Source organism: Rattus norvegicus, chromosome 5 (assembly GCF_021556685.1).
Source record: "Rattus norvegicus strain SHRSP/BbbUtx chromosome 5, alternate assembly SHRSP_T2T, whole genome shotgun sequence".
Lineage (NCBI taxonomy): Eukaryota > Metazoa > Chordata > Mammalia > Rodentia > Muridae > Rattus > Rattus norvegicus.
In genome coordinates this window covers 40,508,345-40,528,650 of record NC_141538.1, presented here as the reverse complement: position 1 = coordinate 40,528,650, position 20,306 = coordinate 40,508,345, and the positions used below count along the sequence as shown (strand labels likewise).

At 41.5% G+C, this 20,306-nt stretch overlaps 1 protein-coding gene and 1 long non-coding RNA gene across 22 annotated transcripts in view; one reads left to right on the top strand and one right to left on the bottom strand.

The window, feature by feature from the left end:
• The window catches only part of Usp45 (ubiquitin specific peptidase 45), a 73,479-nt gene extending 63,777 nt beyond the window's left edge, over nucleotides 1-9,702 (bottom strand). For 6 of the 21 annotated variants that reach the window (XR_015619675.1, XM_087548811.1, XM_087548816.1 and 3 more), the window contains exons 1-5: nucleotides 9,573-9,693; nucleotides 6,470-6,579; nucleotides 3,598-3,770; nucleotides 2,233-2,336; nucleotides 466-566 (exon numbers count right to left, since the gene is read on the bottom strand). Coding sequence is in view for 12 of the 21 variants with exons in the window: in XM_087548811.1 (XP_087404937.1) it covers nucleotides 466-566; nucleotides 2,233-2,336; nucleotides 3,598-3,770; nucleotides 6,470-6,569 (478 nt within the window). In the remaining 9 variants the exon portion in view is untranslated. 21 annotated transcript variants of the gene reach the window in all.
• Nucleotides 5,149-10,416, top strand: LOC134478949 (uncharacterized). Its single transcript, XR_015620711.1, has 2 exons — nucleotides 5,149-5,419; nucleotides 9,069-10,416. It is a non-coding gene; the product is annotated as an uncharacterized LOC134478949 (long non-coding RNA).
• The last annotated feature ends 9,890 nt before the right edge of the window (nucleotides 10,417-20,306 follow it).

Genomic DNA, 20,306 nt, shown 5'->3' with positions numbered 1-20,306 from the left:
TGTCGTTCATGACAACTAAAAGACTGAGCTGTAGCTCAGTGGTAGAATATGTGCCCATCTTACACAAGGCCCTGGGGTCAACCCAAGTACTGTTAAAAAAGCAAATAAGTAAGACAAACCCTTTTATCACAACTATATTTTTATAAAACCTTTCAGTTGCTGGTGCTACATTCCAAGCACTTTATCTCTTCAAAGGCATTTTAAGGGCCAACTAGGTAGCTCAGGGGTGAGAGAAGACACTGCCAAACCTGATAACCTAAGTCTGATCCGCAGGATCCCCACGGTGCAAAGAAAGAGCCAGTTCTCAGTTTGTTCTCTGGCCTCTACACGGGTGCCCTGGAATGTGGCCACACACACTGACTCTCCTTCTACCACATGGGTTCCAGGAATTGAAGTGAAGATTATCAGGTAAAATATGAACGTTGTATTTTAATACTAATTGCTTTAGCGAAATGCTTAAGTTACCTGTTTGTGTTTTAAAAACATGTTTCTGGAGAAAATCAACTATCTGAGCCAAAACTTTCTTGTTGCAATGTGTCGATAATTTTTCATTACATTCATAACACCTGAAAAATAGGGAATACAAGCAGAGGTCATGAAAGCGGCTTCAGTAAGTACATATAAGGTGTGCACTTGACAACTTCTGTATTTAAACTGCATAGGAACCAGGAACTCAAAGGGGAAGGTATTAGCTAGGCCTGGACAAATGAGCAAGGGACCGTTCATACAGATCCTCACCATTCAAATCAAATTTTGCAGTTTGTCTTAAATGTAATAAAATGTTACATAGGCTCAGCAGAGCAATAATATGGTTCAACTTATACACGTACCAAATTCATGGGGCGGGGCGGGGGGTTGTCTTCTTTCCTTTCTTTCTTCCTTCCTTCCTTCCTTCCTTCCTTCCTTCCTTTTGAATATGCTTGACCAGGGAGTGGCACTATTTGGGGATGTGGCCTTGTTGGAGTGGGTGTGTCACTGTGGATGTGGGTTTGAAGACCCTCATCCTAGCTGCCAGGAAGCGAGTATTCTGCTAGCAGCCTTCAGATGAAGACGTAGAACTCTCAGCTCTGCCCGCACCATGCCTGCCTGGACGCTGCTATGCTCCCCCCTTGATGATAATGGACTGAATCTCTAAACCGGTAAGCCAGCCCCAGTTAAATGTTGTCCTTATGAGGGCTGCCTTGGTCACGGTGTCTGTTCACAGCAGTAAAACCCTAACTAAGACACTTCCTTTCTTGGCATATCCAGTGCATAGGAGGAGGAGGCAGGCAGCTTTGTGTAAGTTCAGGGCCCTCTGGTTGAGCTCCACAACAGCCAGGGCTATGTAGATCACCCTCTTTCAAAAAATAAGAGAGAACAAGCCCAAGAACAAAAGAAAGTCAGGGTCTCCCTATATAGCTCTGGCTGTCCTAGAACTTGCAATGTAGACTAGGCTAGCCTACAAGTCACCTGCCTCTGCCTCACAAATGCTGGAATTAAATGTGTGCATCATCATGCCTATTTTCGTTGCTGTTATTGCTGTTTAAATCTTATTGCTTTATTTTATGGGACTGAGTATTGCCTGGATACGTCTGTGCACCATGTGCTTGCTGCACCCAGAGATGCCAGAAGTGGGCATCAGGTCCCCTGAAACTGGAGTTACAGACCACTGTGGGTGCTAGGAATTGAACCTAGGTCCTCTGGAAAAGCAGCCAGAGCTTCTAACTGGTGAACCATCACTCCAACCACCGCAGTATACTCTTGACCTCTGAACTATTTCTTTAGCCCAAGTTTTTGGTCTTTCTGAGACAAGGTATATAGCCCAGTCTGACCTAGAAATCACAATCGCCTGCCTGTTTCTTCCCAGCACTGTAATTACAAGAACTATACCATACTTGACTCCGATAATATTTTTAAATACTACTATGTGGATTAGAGCATCTCTGAAATACCTAAGTGCTTAAAGCATCATCCTCCTCTTAGAACACTGGGATTCGGCATTAGTTCACTAAGAATTCAAGTAGACAGAATTTTTCTTTATCATTTAAAAAAAAAGTCAGAGATAAATCGTTTTTTTTTTATTTTAAGCTTTATGCTCATGAGTAAAATTATTTTTCTTAAAGTATCCCAGATTGTGTTTAAGAGAGAAGTTTATACAGTGATATTATATCTTCATTTTACTTGTAATGCTCAAAGGGTTTTGTTTGTTTTTTTGTTTTTAGGCAGATACAATACTAACAAAAGTCAACTTACCATATGACCCATGTGCTCAGGCTAATGACAACACAATGGGACTCCGCCCCAGAGCTCTTGAAGTGTCTCAGTGAATGCTGGCTTTCTGAGTTCTTACCGCATCCCTAAAGATGAACAGAGAACCATCTGTATGAGTCACACACAAGTTTCCTTCAAATCCATCGAACCTTAAATCACACGTAAGCTCCGTTTTCACTTCAAGCAAGAAGGAACAGTTTGGTTCTTACCAAATTTAATCATTTGTAAAGTAGATAACCTGCTGTCCATTGTATATGTACGTCTAATAACCACAGCTGATTGGTTTCCCTGTCAGCAATGCACACACTCACTGTCCTGTGTATTATATACCGGGGGACACTGAGCAGTGCTGGGCCAGAGGAGCCCTCCTCAAACACATTCTCCCAGTCCTCCACCTTCCAACCTCACTGGGGATGGAAACAATTCCAGCCAAGGAATTTACCTCACAAGATAAGTAAGAGAAGGAGTACTTCATGGGAGGAAAAGTCTAGGACAGTGTCACAGATCTGTAAAAAGGAACAGAAGTACTTTTCCTTCCTTATGGTTTTGGAAGTCGCTGTGTGATACATAATGCCTGAAGCATCTCCGGTCTCTGAAACGTGAAGCTGGTTATGACAGTTTAAAATAAAAAGTATTGATTTTGAGAGTTTCTTTCTCTTGAATTAATTACAAGCTCTGAAGTGCTCAATTTCTGCATTTTAATCAATCAATCAATCAATCAGTTAATTAACAATTTTTTTGGTTTTTGAGACCATTTTTTTCTGTGTAGCCCTGGCTACTCTGGAACTTGTTCTGTTGACCAGGCTGGCCTTGAACTCAGAGATCCACCTGCCTATGCCTCCAGAGTACAGGGAGTAAAGATGTGTGCCACAGCTTTTTATTTGTTACGGCTGGTGAGATGGCTCAGTGAGTAAAGGTACCTGCTGCCAATCCAACCTGTTAGATCCCTAGGACATACAAATAGAGAACCAACTCCAGGAAGAAGCTGATATCCACAAATGTATTGTGGCACGCACACACACAAAATTAGTTTTTTTAAAAAAAGGTTAAAACAGGAATAAAGGGCTCTAAAAGGTTAGATTCACTTCCTAAATTAAAAAAGGCACAAACAGGCCCAGATATGAGAACAAGAGTGTTAGATCCCTTGCAAACTATTTAACCACACAGGATTGCTTTCTAAACATCACATATATTTATTTACTCCTAAACATTCCTAAGTCCATCTTGCAGTACCAGTCTAAATGTGAAATGAATCTATTTTAAGGTCTATACCTAACCCAAAGCCCATGTCACACAAGGCATTTTAAAGATAACAGAATACAAACATATAAAGAACATCCTTCTTACCTGAAAACCGCACTTGAGGCACAACCAAACATCGGAAGGAAGTACCGGCTGTCCATCACAGAGTCTTCTCTCTTTCAAACACTCTGAACAAACTGACCAGAGAGTCTCAGCTACTGCCTTCTTCACATGGTTCACACTGACAGCATAACTGATGTGCTGGCATGTTAAACCTACTGAATGATGAGAGACAAAATGAAAACATTTTCTCTCTGGATGAAAGAACTACCATTAGCAAGTTCTGGTTAACCAACTTGACACAAGCTGGGGTCATCTGGAAAGTGGAACCTCAACTGAGGATGGCTTCCATCAGACTGGCCTGTAGGCAAGTCTGCAGGCATTTTCTTGATTAATGATTGATGTGAGGGCTCAGCCCACATGGGCAGGGCCACCTCTGGGCAGGTGGCCTTGGGGTGTATAAGGAAGCAAGCTGAGCAAGTCACAGGTAACAAGCCAGTGTGCAGTGTTCCACCATGGCCTCTGTGTTAGTTCCTGCCTCTCTGTTCCTGCCCTGACTTTCTTCATGACAGATTATAAACTATAAGTGAAATAAGCCCACTTCTCCCCAAGTTTATTTTGGTTATAGTGTTTATCACAGTATAGAAAGTCGACTGGCACAGTATGAAAAGTTCGTATCATTAAATTGATACTAACCAAAAAGTACACATTCAAAACCAAAGTAACTTGTAAGGATATATAATTAATTATATGAATGTACCACATAACATTCTTGAAATAATTACAGAAGAGATTAGTGGTTGCTAGGAGCTATGGCTGAGGACAAAGTATGGATATAAATAGGTAACTTGCAAGATGGCCAAAGGCATGGTTCCCTGAGGCATAGAGAACTACAAACAAAACAATACTGCAATTGCACACACACACCGACCACATACAAGGCGCAGTAACTCTGGTGATCTCTCAATAAGCTAAGGATGGCTCCATCAGATCTGATGCTGTCCTACAGCGATGCAGGATGCTAACATCAGGAAAGGACAAGTGGCAGCTATGAGACATCTGTATTTCCTTATACACTCATATTCATCTAAAATTGGTTCAAAATAAAAACAGAATTAAAATTATTTATTTACTAAACTGGGTATAGTAGTACATGCTTTTAATCCTAGCACTTGGGAGACAGAAGCAGGGAGATCTCTGTGACTTCCAGGCCAACCTGGTCTACATAGTGAATTCTAGGATAGCCAGAGATATCCACACGGCCCCTCCTCACTCTGCGCTGAGGAGATAGCAGGAAATACTAGAGTAGGAGTGCGGCTCATAGATAAGGTTGGTGCTTAGCATACCCCAGGCCCTGTGCTCATTTGCTAGCACCAGCAAGTAGGTAAGTAAAATAAAAAGATACATAAAATCTTTTTACCTATGCTGGCTTTGCTATATCGCAATTTTCACCATTGTCAGGATAAAGAAAAACAAAAAGTATATCTTACAGAAACCAGAACTTTCAGAATTCTTATCCTCACCTACACGTGAGTTGGAGCCTAGCCAGGCCTAGAGATCAGGACTCAAAAAGCAAAGGCAAAACAAAACAAAAACAGTAATTCTTATGTATATGAGAATCATATGAGAGCACAGGGCCTGGGGTATGCTAAGCACCGACTTTATCTATCAGCTGCACAGTCCCATATCAGGGACCGTGTCATTAAAGAAAGGGACATTCAGAGAAAGCTGATGAAATGACCAGCCAGTCCGGAGCAACAGTTTACAAACTGTCATTACTTTGTATGAACTTTATAATTCTGAACTGAAAAGTCATTCTATGCTATTATCTTCTCCATAGTCCACGGGATGGGTTCTGAAGGACAAGGTAAGTACTCTGATGCTATCACTCAGACTTCTAAAAATGAAATCATTGCTAACCTTAAAAATATGTAGGTGCACTCAAGATCACATATATTTTATGGGAGGATGCAAACAACTTATTGTATGTTATAGAGTAAATTTCTGGTTTTCTATAAACTATATAATTATCTAAATTTCATATGATAAGATTATATGGATATTCCTAAATAAACAATTGTTATAAGCCGCAGTTTCCGCTAAGTAAATAAAAACCAGTAACACAGCTCTGGCCACCTCAAATCCAAAGATCCCTCTGCATTTCCCTCCTGAATGTTGGGACTAAGGGTGTGCACCACCATACTCGGCCTGGTATATTAATACTTCAAATGTTAATAAGATTCTACGTGGAAACCTTCTAATTTGCGGTTGGTGATATAAAGCCAACACTTCCTCTCTTTCCTCCCAATTATGAAATGACAACAAGAACAGAAAACAAAGATTCAAAATTCACTGTTAAAACACAAGTCCTGTCAGCTGTAGTGATGCACACCTTTAGACCCGGCACTCAGGAGGCAGGGGCAGGGCAATCTCCTGAGTTCAAGGCCATCCTCGGCCAGAGTGAGTTCTAGGCCAGCAAAGGCTACATAGCGAGACTATCTCAAAGAGGGAGGGGGGTTGTGGGCATGTGGCTTAGTGAGAGTGTTCAGCTAACACATGCAAAGCCCTGGGGAACGGGGATCAAACCCACCACTTCAGAGATGAAGAAGAAAAAGAAGCGGAGAGAAGAAAGTGGGGACAGGGAGAGCAGGGTGAGCTTCGCAAGCCCCAAACCCAAAGTTCACCATCTGTACACCTCTGGCAGCTGAGACTTAATTCTAATGAGCCATGAGAAAGACAAACAAGAACAATATGACAGCCTTAATATACTCATAACTAAAACTTAAGAACACCAACAATGGCTTTGTAGGTGGAACTAGATGAGCTGGTTCTCAGACTTATGCAGAAAATGGTGAATTGTAAAGAACTGAATCCATGAATTGAAAAGCGTCTATTGTTACTTCTTTAACCCATTTACCAGCAATGTCATCTGAAGAATCTTCATCGTGAGGTAGCAGTGGTCTTTTACTTCTTTTGCCTTTCTCAGGTAGATCTTTGGATGGATCTTTTACCCGCATCTGTTATTTCCTGAAAAGTTTCAAGAGAAATAATAATGCTTTAATCTTTAAAACTAAACGGTTTAATGCATATTCGAACTAGACAGGTCAAATCCATAGAGGAAAAATGAGGACGAGGAAGACAAATCAGCTAAAATAAACCATGATGTGGATATATAGGACTAAGCATGAAGTGGTAGAACAGACATAAGACCCTGGGACCTACCCCCAGGACTGCCTGCCTCTGCTCCCAAAGCGCAGAGATTAAAGGCATGTGCCACCATGTCCAGGTAGAAACATACAATTTTAAAAAATTCTTAAGTATGTGGCCTTTGGGTATGTGCATGTCAATACAGGTGCTTGTGGAGAACAGAAGAGGGCATCAGATCCCTGCAGATGGCATTACAGGCCCATGCACTGCCCAGTGTGGGTGCTGGGGGCCAAGCTTGTTCTTCCTCCTCAAGAGCAGTGCAGGCTCTTAGGCACTATGCCATGCCTTCAGCCCAGTGTATATGATTCTCTTTCTAGCCCCTGAAAATATGTTGTAGAAACAGTGCAATTTGGGTTGGGGATTTAGCTCAGTGGTAGAGCACTTGCCTAGCAAGCTCAAGGCCCTGAGTTCGGTCCCCAGCTCCAAAAAAAAAAAAAAAAAAAAAAAAGAAATAGTGTAATTTTATCCCTAAATATGTAGGCATAGTGCTTTTTCAAAAATTGAGTAATTATCCTATATAACGTCACTATCATACCTAAGAAGAGTATGCCTTGATTATCTTATATCCTAACATATTCTAATTTTCACATCTGATTTGTGTACTCTATAGGGATTTTTCTTTGGATGGAGATTCAGATATTGTTTTTACTTCACCTGTTTTTCATTCTTTTCTTTTTTTAATAATCCCATATTATTTTTTTAAGTATGTGTATAGGGGGAGACAAGTATCCTTGCTAACACATCTCAGCAAATGCTTCCTAGAGTAGAAAGGAGAAAGATTCTAATATAGAGCTACTTTGTAAAGCTTTACCTGGAAGCTCCTATTAGCTGGCTAAAGAAAATCATGTGGTCACATTTAACTTTATTTAGCCGAAGCCAAATCTAGATGAACCCAAGTCATCATTTTCTCATCTATTCAGAAAGTCTTCTAAGAAAATATACTGGACCTACCCTTATCCCCCACACCCATCCCTGTACGACAACTGTGCACATACTCAGCCACTTCAAACCCTTTTCAGTCTACTTAACCTCCACCGGCTCTACTGCCCCACAATGACCTGCCCTACCCACCCCTCCCACAGTGAGATGGCCAATTCTGGCTTTCCACCTCTAAATTTACAAAGCTGCATCCTGGACAGAGAGAGGAATTAACAGAATCTTTGAAAGAAATGTAAATAAAAGAAAATCCAATAAAAGAAAAAAGAAAGAAATAGCTCACGAGAAACGATATATTTCCCTTTATGAAGATTTATTGTACAGATAATGACGACATCTGGAAGAATACTCATCCAGGCATTTGATTTAGACTTTGTAAACAAACTGTTACCCTTTTCAAAAACATTGTCTCAAACTTATCCTGGTAACAGAGGGGCAATTTCAAATCACCTTCCTAGCAGATGTAACATATCTTACATACACCAGCCCACAATGTGGCAATTTCATGTAACCTTCTTTGACAAATTCCACTTAAGGCAGAACTAACAAACAATCAACATTAAATCCAAGGATTGAACTTTCAAGTGCTTTCCATTATCAAAACTGTGTCTGGAAATCTCCAAGACTCTCCTGGCACTGAGGAAGCAACAAGATCCACAGGACTCAGCACATGGTTGTACATTTCACGGAACATCCTATGAACACACCACCTGATTAGAATGGAAAAGGGTACTTTCGCATAACTTCCATAAGCTCTCTCCCTCTCAGATGGGTAAGGAATAAGCAGCAACGTGAATCGAGTTCAGGGGAAACCATTAGAGACTTGGAGCACGGAATCTGTACGGTAACTGGTCATTTTGGCATGAAATATAATGTTGGGTATAGAATATTCACTACTACATCAGAACACTCCCAAACTCAAGTTTCCAGATGCCAAACCGGGGGTGGGGGTGGGGGTGGGGTGGGATGGGGGCGCAAAATCGCAGGCAGAGTCATCAAAGGACAGAAGTTCAGGCCTGATATGTTAACTTCACCACAAATACGTTCTTTTTTTGGGGGGGGGGGTGAGGTTTTCCAAACATCAAACGTTGCAGCTTTCTTTAAAAAAATTTATATATATATATATATATGTATGTTTATGTATTTTACGTGTATGACTGTGCGCACGTTTAGAGAGGTCAGAGTAACCGCGTGGGTCAGGCTTGACAACCTGCTGAGGCATCAACTTAGCTTTTAATTTAAATATTATCTAGCACCTGTGTTTTTTCTAACACCGGATGTACAGCTAACGTAATTAATGTTACGTTTTTCAACTGGCTACAAGCATCCCGTGTCAAAATGTTTTTTGTTTTGATTTTTTTTTTTTTTTTAAGTTTTGGGCTGCTATTCTCCAGCGTGAGAAGAGGAAATGCAAACATCTTCCTTTTAGATACCCGGGCTCCAAAGACTCAATTCTAGGAACCTTCTTTTCGCAAGCACTTTGAGATACGTCACTATCATCATCCTCATTTTACACTTGGAACTACATAGAGGTAAAGTGACTTGCAGAAGTCCGGGAGCCGGACGTGGACTCAGGTAGTAGGATCGACCCCTAACGTAACATTTGATGTTGCCAGAAAGCTGTGGTTAAGCTCTCTTCCTCAGGCCACCGATGCACCCCAAGTGAGCAGAGTGGAATGTGCTGCCAGGAGAGATCCCGAGAGGACAGGCGGACGGTGCACGCCCCGGTCACCAAGAAGATCGGACTCGGCCCGGCTCCCTCCCCGACCCCGGCTCTTTCGGCTGCCGCCAGCACTCGGCCCCGGAGGCCGCCGGGTGCCTCTGTGAATCTGGACGCGAGAGTACGCGAGAAAACCTCTCTTTCTAGGCTGGCTCACCTACAAAAAGGCCTCACCGCCTAAGCGAAGACACAGGGGTTGCAGTGACCCCAAAGCCTGGGCCCCAACTCACCCCGCCCGCCGGGCCGCAGCTTCCACACGCAGGAGCTTCTGCGCCTGTGCAGAGGGGAACCGGAGAAGGCGGGGCCTGGCGTCCTGGGCGGGGCGAGGACGGGGTCTGGTGTTCTGGGTGGGCCGGGGGGCGGGACTTTGAGTCCGGAGCTGGTTCCGCTTTTCCATTGACAGAGTGGAGGTTGGAGCAAGGTGGTGTGTAGGCAGGATGAGGGGATGGCTCCCTGCGGCCAGCTGCTACATGGCCAGCCACAGGGCCTGGACTCAGGTGCTGGCTTTAGTGAGCTGTTCTGGTCCTGAGTTGAGTCCCACTTGCTGGATGCCTTTTGAGACGGCTTCCCTTGTTCCAACACCCACCTTGGAACTCTAAAATCACATCTGAGATTCACTCTATATGATTTTAACGTGTTTTTTGTTGTTGTTGTTGTTGGTGGTGGTGGTGGTGGTTTTAGTTGTTTTTGTTTTTTTGTTTTTGTTTTTGTTTTTTTATGTGATTCTCACTTCTGAACTAGGTGATGCATCAACACCTCTAATTCTGCAGAGTCCGATCATCTGTTACAACAATGTACACCTTGCTTTTGAGTAAAAATATTGGTTTGAAATTTTGTTGTGGGGCTAGAGAGATGGTTTAGTGGTTAAGAACACACACTGCTCTTCCAGAGGTCCTGAGTTCAATTTCCAGCAACTGCATGGTGTCTCACAAACATCTGTAATGGGATTCAATTCCCTCTTCCTGTTTAAAAAATAAAGAATTTAATAAATAAAAATTGTATTTTTGTTGCAAGTACTGGTTGATGGGCCTCAATCTTTCACATAGGACAAGTTGTTGCCTGATGGATAGGATGCTAGGGTTAGAAGTTAAAAGATTCCAAGTAAAAACCAAAAGGTGACTGGTTTTTTGTTGTTTTTTTTTTTTTTTTTTTGGTGGTGGTGTTTTATTTGTTTGTTTGTTTGTTTGTTTGTTTACTTAAAAATCTAATTTGTTTCCATGGGGAAACTTGGCAAAGGAGAGAATGATTCATTTATGTTGTTTATAAAACCATTCATTAGACAAATACAGAGGAATACAAACATGTTGGTCAGGATACTAGGTATGGGGTACATACCTTTTAGAAGATCATTTTCTTCCAAGGAAAAAAAGAAAATTTGGGTTAGGGTGGAATTTCAAAGTCTACATACAAATTTCAAATTTGTCTGTATAAATATAAAGTTCCATATGTTAATATTGGATTTGAAATATGTAAAAGATGCAAAAGAGGAAAATAGTTGCATCCTAAATTGTATCAGGAATAGATCTTTCAAAAAGTATGTATTAAGAGTCAATTTAGAGGAAAAAAGGCTGAATTTTAAAATTAAAATTTAGATTCTCTTAATAATAAGAAATTTAAGAATTCTGCAATTAGGGGTTGGGGATTTAGCTCAGTGGTAGAGCGCTTGCCTAGGAAGCGCAAGGCCCTGGGTTCGGTCCTCAGCTCCGGGGGGGGGGGGGGGGGGGGGGACACAAACAACAACAACAAAAAAGAATTCTGCAATTAATGACTTGATATTTAAATTTCTCTTAAAGAGTCCCTTGGCTACATTGATATCTAACAGATATGCCCTTAGTCTGATCAAAATCTTTGGAGACTGCAACTCCCATTCAAAGTTGGCTTGGGTATTTGCTGAAAAATGAATGGAACTAGAGATCATCAGACTTTTGTCATCATCAGACACTTGACATCAGACAAATGTCACACGTTGTTCTCATTTCATTTTTGTTACTGTGAGAAAATATACAAAAACAAGCAATCTAGAAGAAAGGAAGTCCATTATGTTGGGAAGTCAAAGAAGCAGGAACTCAAGACTATAATTATACTATGTGAAATAGCAAATATAAATCTTTTGTATCAAATACTATAAAACTCATGTTTAGGACAAGGAATTCACACCTTCTTACACCCCTGCCCCTTGAAAGAGTTTATGCAAATCTTTTAAAAATCTGCTTCTAGGTGTGGTATGGTTCAGTGCTTAGCACACTCCTTTAATCCCTCTGGTTAGAATACAGACGCTCCCTTAGTGCACACCTTCAATCCCAACCATGAAGGTAAAGTTAGTTTGTAGAAGGAAACAGCCGGGCTGGAGAGATGGCTCAGCGGTTAAGAGCACTGACTGCTCTTCTAGAGGTCCTGAGTTCAATTCCCAGCAACCACATGGTGGCTCACAACCATCTGTAACAGGGATCCGATGCCCTCTTCTGGTGTGTCTGAAGACAGCTACAGTGTATTCATATACATAAAATAAACAAAATCTTAAAAAAAGAAAAAAAGTAGAATCTTTACATACCAGGTTTGCAAAAAAAAAAAAAAAAAAAGAAGGAAACAGCCATGTTTGAAAGCAATGGCCAAGTGACAGGCAGACAAAGTGATGACGCAGAGAAAGATCTGACAGAACAGAATGTGCCCAGCTCTCACGGAAACGGAGAGAAAAGGAGGCTACTTAAGAGATGGGCTTCAGAGAAAGAACAAACTAGACATGGGTGAAGACAGAATGAGCCGGATATGAGGAAGAGTCAGAAGGTTAGAACATATTGCCAGAGTTACTATGAGGCAAAGCAAAGCAAAAAGTCAGAGGCCAAAAGAGAGAAGCCAAATTGATTCAGTCAGCTTGGAGATTTTCCCCAAGAACTGAGATTTTCCCCGGAAGATTCTAAATTGCATTAAATTGACAATTAAACCTAACATCCACACAGTTTTTCTTCCATATGGGAAGCTACAAATACACGCCTGCACATATATACGTGTGTGTGTGTGTGTGTGTGTGTGTGTGTGTGTGTGTAAACAAAGGGCTAGCAAGTTAGCCTAGCAGGGTAGCTTAGCCTGTCATTAAGCATGACAACCTAAGTTCAACCTGAGTCCAATCCCCAGAACCCAAATAAATGTTTAAGGGTTATGATGTTCTGAATATGCTTAACCCACAGGAAGTGGTTATGAGGTGTGGCCTTGTTAGAGGAAGTGTGTCACTGTAGAGGTAGGGTTTTGTCCTAATAAATATGTTCAAACTCTGTTCAGTGTGAGACGGTTTCTCTTTGGCTGCCTTCTCAAGCATCACTTCTGCCTGTATACTGCCGTGCTTCCTATTATGATGATAATGGGCTGAAAGTCTGAATCTGTAAGACTGTAAGCCAGCCCCAATTAAATGTTTTTGCTTATAAGAGTTGCCTTGGTCATGATGTCTCTCCATAGATAAAACCCTAACTAAGACACACTTTAGTACCAGGGACTGGGATATTGCTGTAATAGACTTGATCATACTTTTGTTTAGAAGAATGTATATTTTGGGAATTTGCAAAATAGTGGAGTGCTTTAAGTGGGATTTAATGGACCATCCTAGTAGGAATATGAAAGACAGTGGTGCTAAGGGTGATTTGAAGTAATGTAGCCCTTGCTCTAGAGGTTCCGGGTGAAGTGGAATTTTTTTTTAATTTTATTTTTTTTAATTAACTTGAGTATTTCTTATATACATTTCGAGTGTTATTCCCTTTCCCAGTTTCCGGGCAAACATCCCCCTCCCCATCCTTATGGGTGTTCCCCTCCCAACCCTCCCCCCATTGCCACCCTCTCCCCCATAGTCTAGTTCACTGGGGGTTCAGTCTTAGCAGGACCCAGGGCTTCCCCTTCCACTGGTGCTCTTACTAGGATATTCATTGCTACCTATGGGGTCAGAGTCCAGGGTCAGTCCATGTATAGTCTTTAGGTAGTGGCTTAGTCCCTGGAAGCTCTGGTTGCTTGACATTGTTGTACATATGGGGTCTCGAGCCCCTTCAAGCTCTTCCAGTTCTTTCTCTGATTCCTTCAATGGGGGTCCTATTCTCAGTTCAGTGGTTTGCTGCTGGCATTCGCCTCTGTATTTGCTGTATTCTGGCTGTGTCTCTCAGGAGCAATCTACATCCGGCTCCTGTCGGTCTGCACTTCTTTGCTTCATCCATCTTGTCTAATTGGGTGGCTGTATATGTATGGGCCACATGTGGGGCAGGCTCTGAATGGGTGTTCCTTCAGTCTCTGTTTTAATCTTTGCCTCTCCCTTCCCTGCCAAGGGTATTCTTTTTCCTCATTTAAAGAAGGAGTGAAGCATTCACATTTTGATCATCCGTCTTGAGTTTCGTTTGTTCTAGGGATCTAGGGTAATTCAAGCATTTGGGCTAATAGCCACTTATCAATGAGTGCATACCATGTATGTCTTTCTGTGATTGGGTTAGCTCACTCAGGATGATATTTTCCAATTCCAACCATTTGCCTACGAATTTCATAAACTCGTTGTTTTTGATAGCTGAGTAATATTCCATTGTGTAGATGTACCACATTTTCTGTATCCATTCCTCTGTTGAAGGGCATCTGGGTTCTTTCCAGTTTCTGGCTATTATAAATAAGGCTGCGATGAACATAGTGGAGCACGTGTCTCTTTTATATGTTGAGGCATCTTTTGGGTATATGCCCAAGAGAGGTATAGCTGGATCCTCAGGCAGTTCAATGTCCAATTTTCTGAGGAACCTCCAGACTGATTTCCAGAATGGTTTTACCAGTCTGCAATCCCACCAACAATGGAGGAGTGTTCCTCTTTCTCCACATCCTCGCGAGCATCTGCTGTCACCTGAGTTTTTGATCTTAGCCATTCTCACTGGTATGAGGTGAAATCTCAGGGTTGTTTTGATTTGCATTTCCCTTATGACTAAAGATGTTGAACATTTCTTTAGGTGTTTCTCAGCCATTCGGCATTCCTCAGCTGTGAATTCTTTGTTTAGCTCTGAACCCCATTTGTTAATAGGGTTATTTGTTTCCCTGCGGTCTAACTTCTTGAGTTCTTTGTATATTTTGGATATAAGGCCTCTATCTGTTGTAGGATTGGTAAAGATCTTTTCCCAATCTGTTGGTTGCCGTTTTGTCCTAACCACCGTGTCCTTTGCCTTACAGAAGCTTTGCAGTTTTATGAGATCCCATTTGTCGATTCTTGATCTTAGAGCGTAAGCCATTGGTGTTTTGTTCAGGAAATTTTTTCCAGTGCCCATGTGTTCCAGATGCTTCCCTAGCTTTTCTTCTATTAGTTTGAGTGTGTCTGGTTTGATGTGGAGGTCCTTGATCCACTTGGACTTAAGCTTTGTACAGGGTGATAAGGATGGATCGATCTGCATTCTTCTACATGTTGACCTCCAGTTGAACCAGCAACATTTGCCGAAAATGCTATCTTTTTTCCATTGGATGGTTTTGGCTCCTTTGTCAAAAATCAAGCGACCATAGGTGTGTGGGTTCATTTCTGGGTCTTCAATTCTATTCCATTGGTCTGTCTGTCTCTGTACCAATACCATGCAGTTTTTATCACTATTGCTCTGTAATACTGCTTGAGTTCAGGGATAGTGATTCCCCCTGAAGTCCTTTTATTGTTGAGGATAGCTTTAGCTATCCTGGGTTTTTTGTTATTCCAGATGAATTTGCAAATTGTTCTGTCTAACTCTTTGAAGAATTGGATTGGTATTTTGATGGGGATTGCATTGAATCTGTAGATTGCTTTTGGTAAAATGGCCATTTTTACTATATTAATCCTGCCAATCCATGAGCATGGGAGATCTTTCCATCTTCTGAGGTCTTCTTCAATTTCTTTCCTCAGTGTCTTGAAGTTCTTATTGTACAGATCTTTTACTTGCTTGGTTAAAGTCACACCGAGGTACTTTATATTATTTGGGTCTATTATGAAGGGTGTCGTTTCCCTAATTTCTTTCTCGGCTTGTTTCTCTTTTGTATAGAGGAAGGCAACTGATTTATTTGAGTTAATTTTATACCCAGCTACTTTGCTGAAGTTGTTTATCAGCTTTAGTAGTTCTCTGGTGGAACATTAGGGATCACTTAAATATACTATCATATCATCTGCAAATAGTGATATTTTGACCTCTTCTTTTCCGATCTGTATCCCCTTGATCTCCTTTTGTTGTCTGATTGCTCTGGCTAGAACTTCAAGAACTATATTGAATAAGTAGGGAGAGAGTGGGCAGCCTTGTCTAGTCCCTGATTTTAGTGGGATTGCTTCAAGTTTCTCTCCATTTAGTTTAATGTTAGCAACTGGTTTGCTGTATATGGCTTTTACTATGTTCAGGTATGGGCCTTGAATTCCTATTCTTTCCAGGACTTTTATCATGAAGGGGTGTTGAATTTTGTCAAATGCTTTCTCAGCATCTAATGAAATGATCATGTGGTTCTGTTCTTTCAGTTTGTTTATATAATGGATCACGTTGATGGTTTTCCGTATATTAAACCATCCCTGCATGCCTGGGATGAAGCCTACTTGATCATGGTGGATGATTGTTTTGATGTGCTCTTGGATTTGGTTTGCCATAATTTTATTGAGTATTTTTGCATCGATATTCATAAGGGAAATTGGTCTGAAGTTCTCTTTCTTTGTTGTGTCTTTGTGTGGTTTAGGTATAAGAGTAATTGTGGCTTCGTAGAAGGAATTCGGTAGGGCTCCATCTGTTTCAATTTTGTGGAATAGTTTGGATAATATTGGTATGAGGTCTTCTATGAAGGTTTGATAGAATTCTGCACTAAACCCGTCTGGACCTGGGCTCTTTTTGGCTGGGAGACCTTTAATGACTGCTTCTATTTGCTTAGGAGTTATGGGGTTGTTTAACTGGTTTATCTGTTCCTGATTTAACTTTGGTACCTGGTATCTGTCTAGGAAATTGTCCATTTCCTGAAGATTTTCAAGTTTTGTTGAATATAGGTTTTTATAGTAAGATCTGATGATTTTTTGAATTTCCTCTGAATCTGTAGTTATGTCTCCCTTTTCATTTCTGATTTTGTTAATTTGGACACACTCTCTGTGTCCTCTCATTAGTCTGGCTAAGGGTTTATCTATCTTGTTGATTTTCTCAAAGAACCAACTTTTGGTTCTGTTGATTCTTTCTATGGTCCTTTTTGTTTCTACTTGGTTGATTTCAGCTCTCAGTTTGATTATTTCCTGCCTTCTACTCCTCCTGGGTGTATTTGCTTCTTTTTGTTCTAGAGCTTTTAGGTGTGCTGTCAAGCTGCTGACATATGCTCTTTCCTGTTTCTTTCTGCAGGCACTCAGCGCTATGAGTTTTCCTCTTAGCACAGCTTTCATTGTGTCCCATAAGTTTGGGTATGTTGTACCTTCATTTTCATTAAATTCTAAAAAGTTTTTAATTTCTTTATTTCTTCCTTGACCAGGTTATCATTGAGGAGAGCATTGTTCAATTTCCACGTATATGTGGGCATTCTTCCCTTATTGTTATTGAAGACCAGTTTTAGGCCGTGGTGGTCCGATAGCACGCATGGGATTATTTCTATCTTTCTGTACCTGTTGAGGCCCGTTTTTTTGACCAATTATATGGTCAATTTTGGAGAAAGTACCATGAGGAGCTGAGAAGAAGGTATATTCTTTTGCTTTAGGATAGAATGTTCTATAAATATCCTTTAAGTCCATTTGGCTCATGACTTCTCTTAGTCTGTCGACATCACTGTTTAATTTCTGTTTCCATGATCTGTCCATTGATGAGAGTGCGGTGTTGAAATCTCCCACTATTTGGGTTCGGTCCCCAGCTCCGAAAAAAAGAACAAGAAAAAAAAAAAAAGAAATCTCCCACTATTATTGTGTGAGGTGCAATGTGTGTTTTGAGCTTTAGTAAGGTTTCTTTTACGTATGTAGGTGCCCTTGTATTTGGGGCATAGATATTTAGGATTGAGAGTTCATCTTGGTGGATTTTTCCTTTGATGAATATGAAGTGTCTTTCCTTATCTTTTTTGATGACTTTTAGTTGAAAATTGATTTTATGTGATATTAGAATGGCTACTCCAGCTTGCTTCTTCTGACCATTTGCTTGGGAAGTTGTTTTCCAGCCTTTCACTCTGAGGTAGTGTCTGTCTTTGTCTCTGAGGTGTGTTTCCTGTAGGCAGCAGAATGCAGGGTCCTCGTTGCGTATCCAGTTTGTTAATCTATTTCTTTTTATTGGGGAGTTGAGGCCATTGATGTTGAGAGATATTAAGGAATAGTGATTATTGCTTCCCGTTATATTCATATTTGGATGTGATGTTATGTTTGTGTGCTTTCACTCTCTTTGTTTTGTTGCCAAGATGATTAGTTTCTTGCTTCTTCTAGGGTATAGCTTGCCTCCTTCTGTTGGGCTTTACCATTTATTATCCTTTGTAGTGCTGGATTTGTAGAAAGATATTGTGTAAATTTGGTTTTGTCATGGAATATCTTGGTTTCTCCATCTATGTTAATTGAGAATTTTGCAGGATACAGTAACCTGGGCTGGCATTTGTGTTCTCTTAGGGTCTGTATGACATCAGTCCAGGATCTTCTGGCCTTCATAGTTTCTGTCGAGAAGTCTGGTGTGATTCTGATAGGTCTGCCTTTATATGTTACTTGACCTTTTTCCCTTACTGCTTTTAATATTCTTTCTTTATTTTGTGCGTTTGGTGTTTTGACAATTATGTGACGGGAGGTGTTTCTTTTCTGGTCCAATCTATTTGGAGTCTGTAGGCTTCTTGTATGTCTATGGGTATCTCTTTTTTTAGGTTAGGGAAGTTTTCTTCTATGATTTTGTTGAAGATATTTACTGGTCCTTTGAGCTGGGAGTCTTCACTCTCTTCTATATCTATTATCCTTAGGTTTGATCTTCTCATTGAGTCCTGGATTTCCTGTATGTTTTGGACCAGTAGCTTTATCTGCTTTACATTATCTTTGACAGTTGAGTCAATGATTTCTATGGAATCTTCTGCTCCTGAGATTCTCTCTTCCATCTTTTGTATTCTGTTGGTGAAGCTTGTATCTACAGCTCCTTGTCTCTTCTTTTGCTTTTCTATATCCAGGGTTGTTTCCATGTGTTCTTTCTTGATTGCTTCTATTTACATTTTTAATTCCTTCAACTGTTTGATTGTGTTTTCCTGGAATTCTTTCAGGGATTTTTGTGATTCTTTCAGGGATTTTTGCGATTCCTCTCTGTAGGCTTCTACTTGTTTATTAATGTTTTCCTGTGTTTCCCTAAGGGAGTTCTTCACGTCTTTCTTGAAGTCCTCCAGCATCATGATCAAATATGATTTTGAAACTAGATCTTGCTTCTCTGGTGTGTTTGGATATTCCATGTTTGTTTTGGTGGGAGAATTGGGCTCCGATGGTGCCATGTAGTCTTGGTTTCTGTTGCTTGGGTTCCTGCGCTTGCCTCTCGCCATCAGATTATCTCTAGTGTTACTTTGTTCTGCTATTTCTGACAGTGGCTAGAGTGTCCTATAAGCCTGTGTGTCAGGAGTGCTGTAGATCTGATTTCCTCTCTTTCAGTCAGTTATGGGGACAGAGTGTTCTGCTTTCGGGCATGTAGTTTTTCTTCTCTACAGGTCTTCAGCTGTTCCTGTGGGCCTGTGTCTTGAGTTCACCAGGCAGCTTTCTTGCAGCAGAAAAGTTGGTCTTACCTGTGGTCCCGAGGCTCAAGTTCGCTCGAGGGGTGCTGCCCACGGGCTCTCTGCGGCGGCAGCAACCAGGAAGACCTGTGCTGCCCCTTCCGGGAGCTTCAGTGCACCAGGGTTCCAGATGGACTTTGGTGTTTTCCTCTGGCGTCCGAGATGTATGTACAGAGAGCAGTCTCTTCTGGTTTCCCAGGCTTGTCTGCCTCTCTGAAGGTTTAGCTCTCCCTCCCACGGGATTTGGGTGCAGAGAACTGTTTATCCGGTCTGTTTCCTTCAGGTTCCGGCGATGTCTCAGGCAGGGGTCCTGCCGCTCCTGGGCCCTCCCCCACGGGAGCCCAGAGGCCTTATACAGTTTCCTCTTGGGCCAGGGATGTGGGCAGGGGTGGGCAGTGTTGGTGGTCTCTTCCGCTCTGCAGCCTCAGGAGTGCCCACCTGACCAGGCGGTTGGGTCTCTCTCTCACGGGGTCTGGGAGCAGAGAGCTGCTGCGGGCCGGGATCCGCAGGTCCGAAGTGGAATTTTAATATGTTGCCTGGAGATTATTATTATCATGTTTTGGTTGAGAATGTGAAAGCTTTTAGCTCTTGTCTGAAGGGTTTGCCTGAGGCTAAGGTGAAAAGATTCAGAGTAATAGCATTGACCTTGGAAGTCTCAATACAGCCCAGCACAGACTTTGTCCTCTGGTGTACACTCATGAAGATCATTTCGATCAAGTGTAGCAAGCTTAGAAAGGAAAAAATTCAAATTCAGTCAGCCTGGTAGAGAAAAATTTAAGTACAGGCATAGTGGACCATGCCTCCAATCCAGTACTCAGCAGTACTCTGGAGACAGGTCTGTAGATCTTTGAGTTCACAGTCAATCTACAGAGCAAATTTTAGGATAGCCAAGTGTGATGGTTTGTATAAGCTCGGCCTAGGGAATGGCACTATTAGAAGGTGTGGCCTTGTTGAAGTAGGTGTGTCATTGTGGGTGTGGTCTTTAGGACCCTTATCCTAGCTGCCTGGAAGCCAGTATTTAGCTAAAGGTAAGATTAGCCATAAGATAAAGATTTAGAATTCTCAGCTATTCTTGCACCATACCTGTCTGGACCTGCAGTGGTCCTGCCTTGGCGATAATGGACTGAACCTCTGAACCTGTAAGTCAGCCCCAACTAAATGATGTCCTTATAAGAGTTACCTTGGTCATGTTGTCTGTTCACAGTAGTAAAACCCTAAG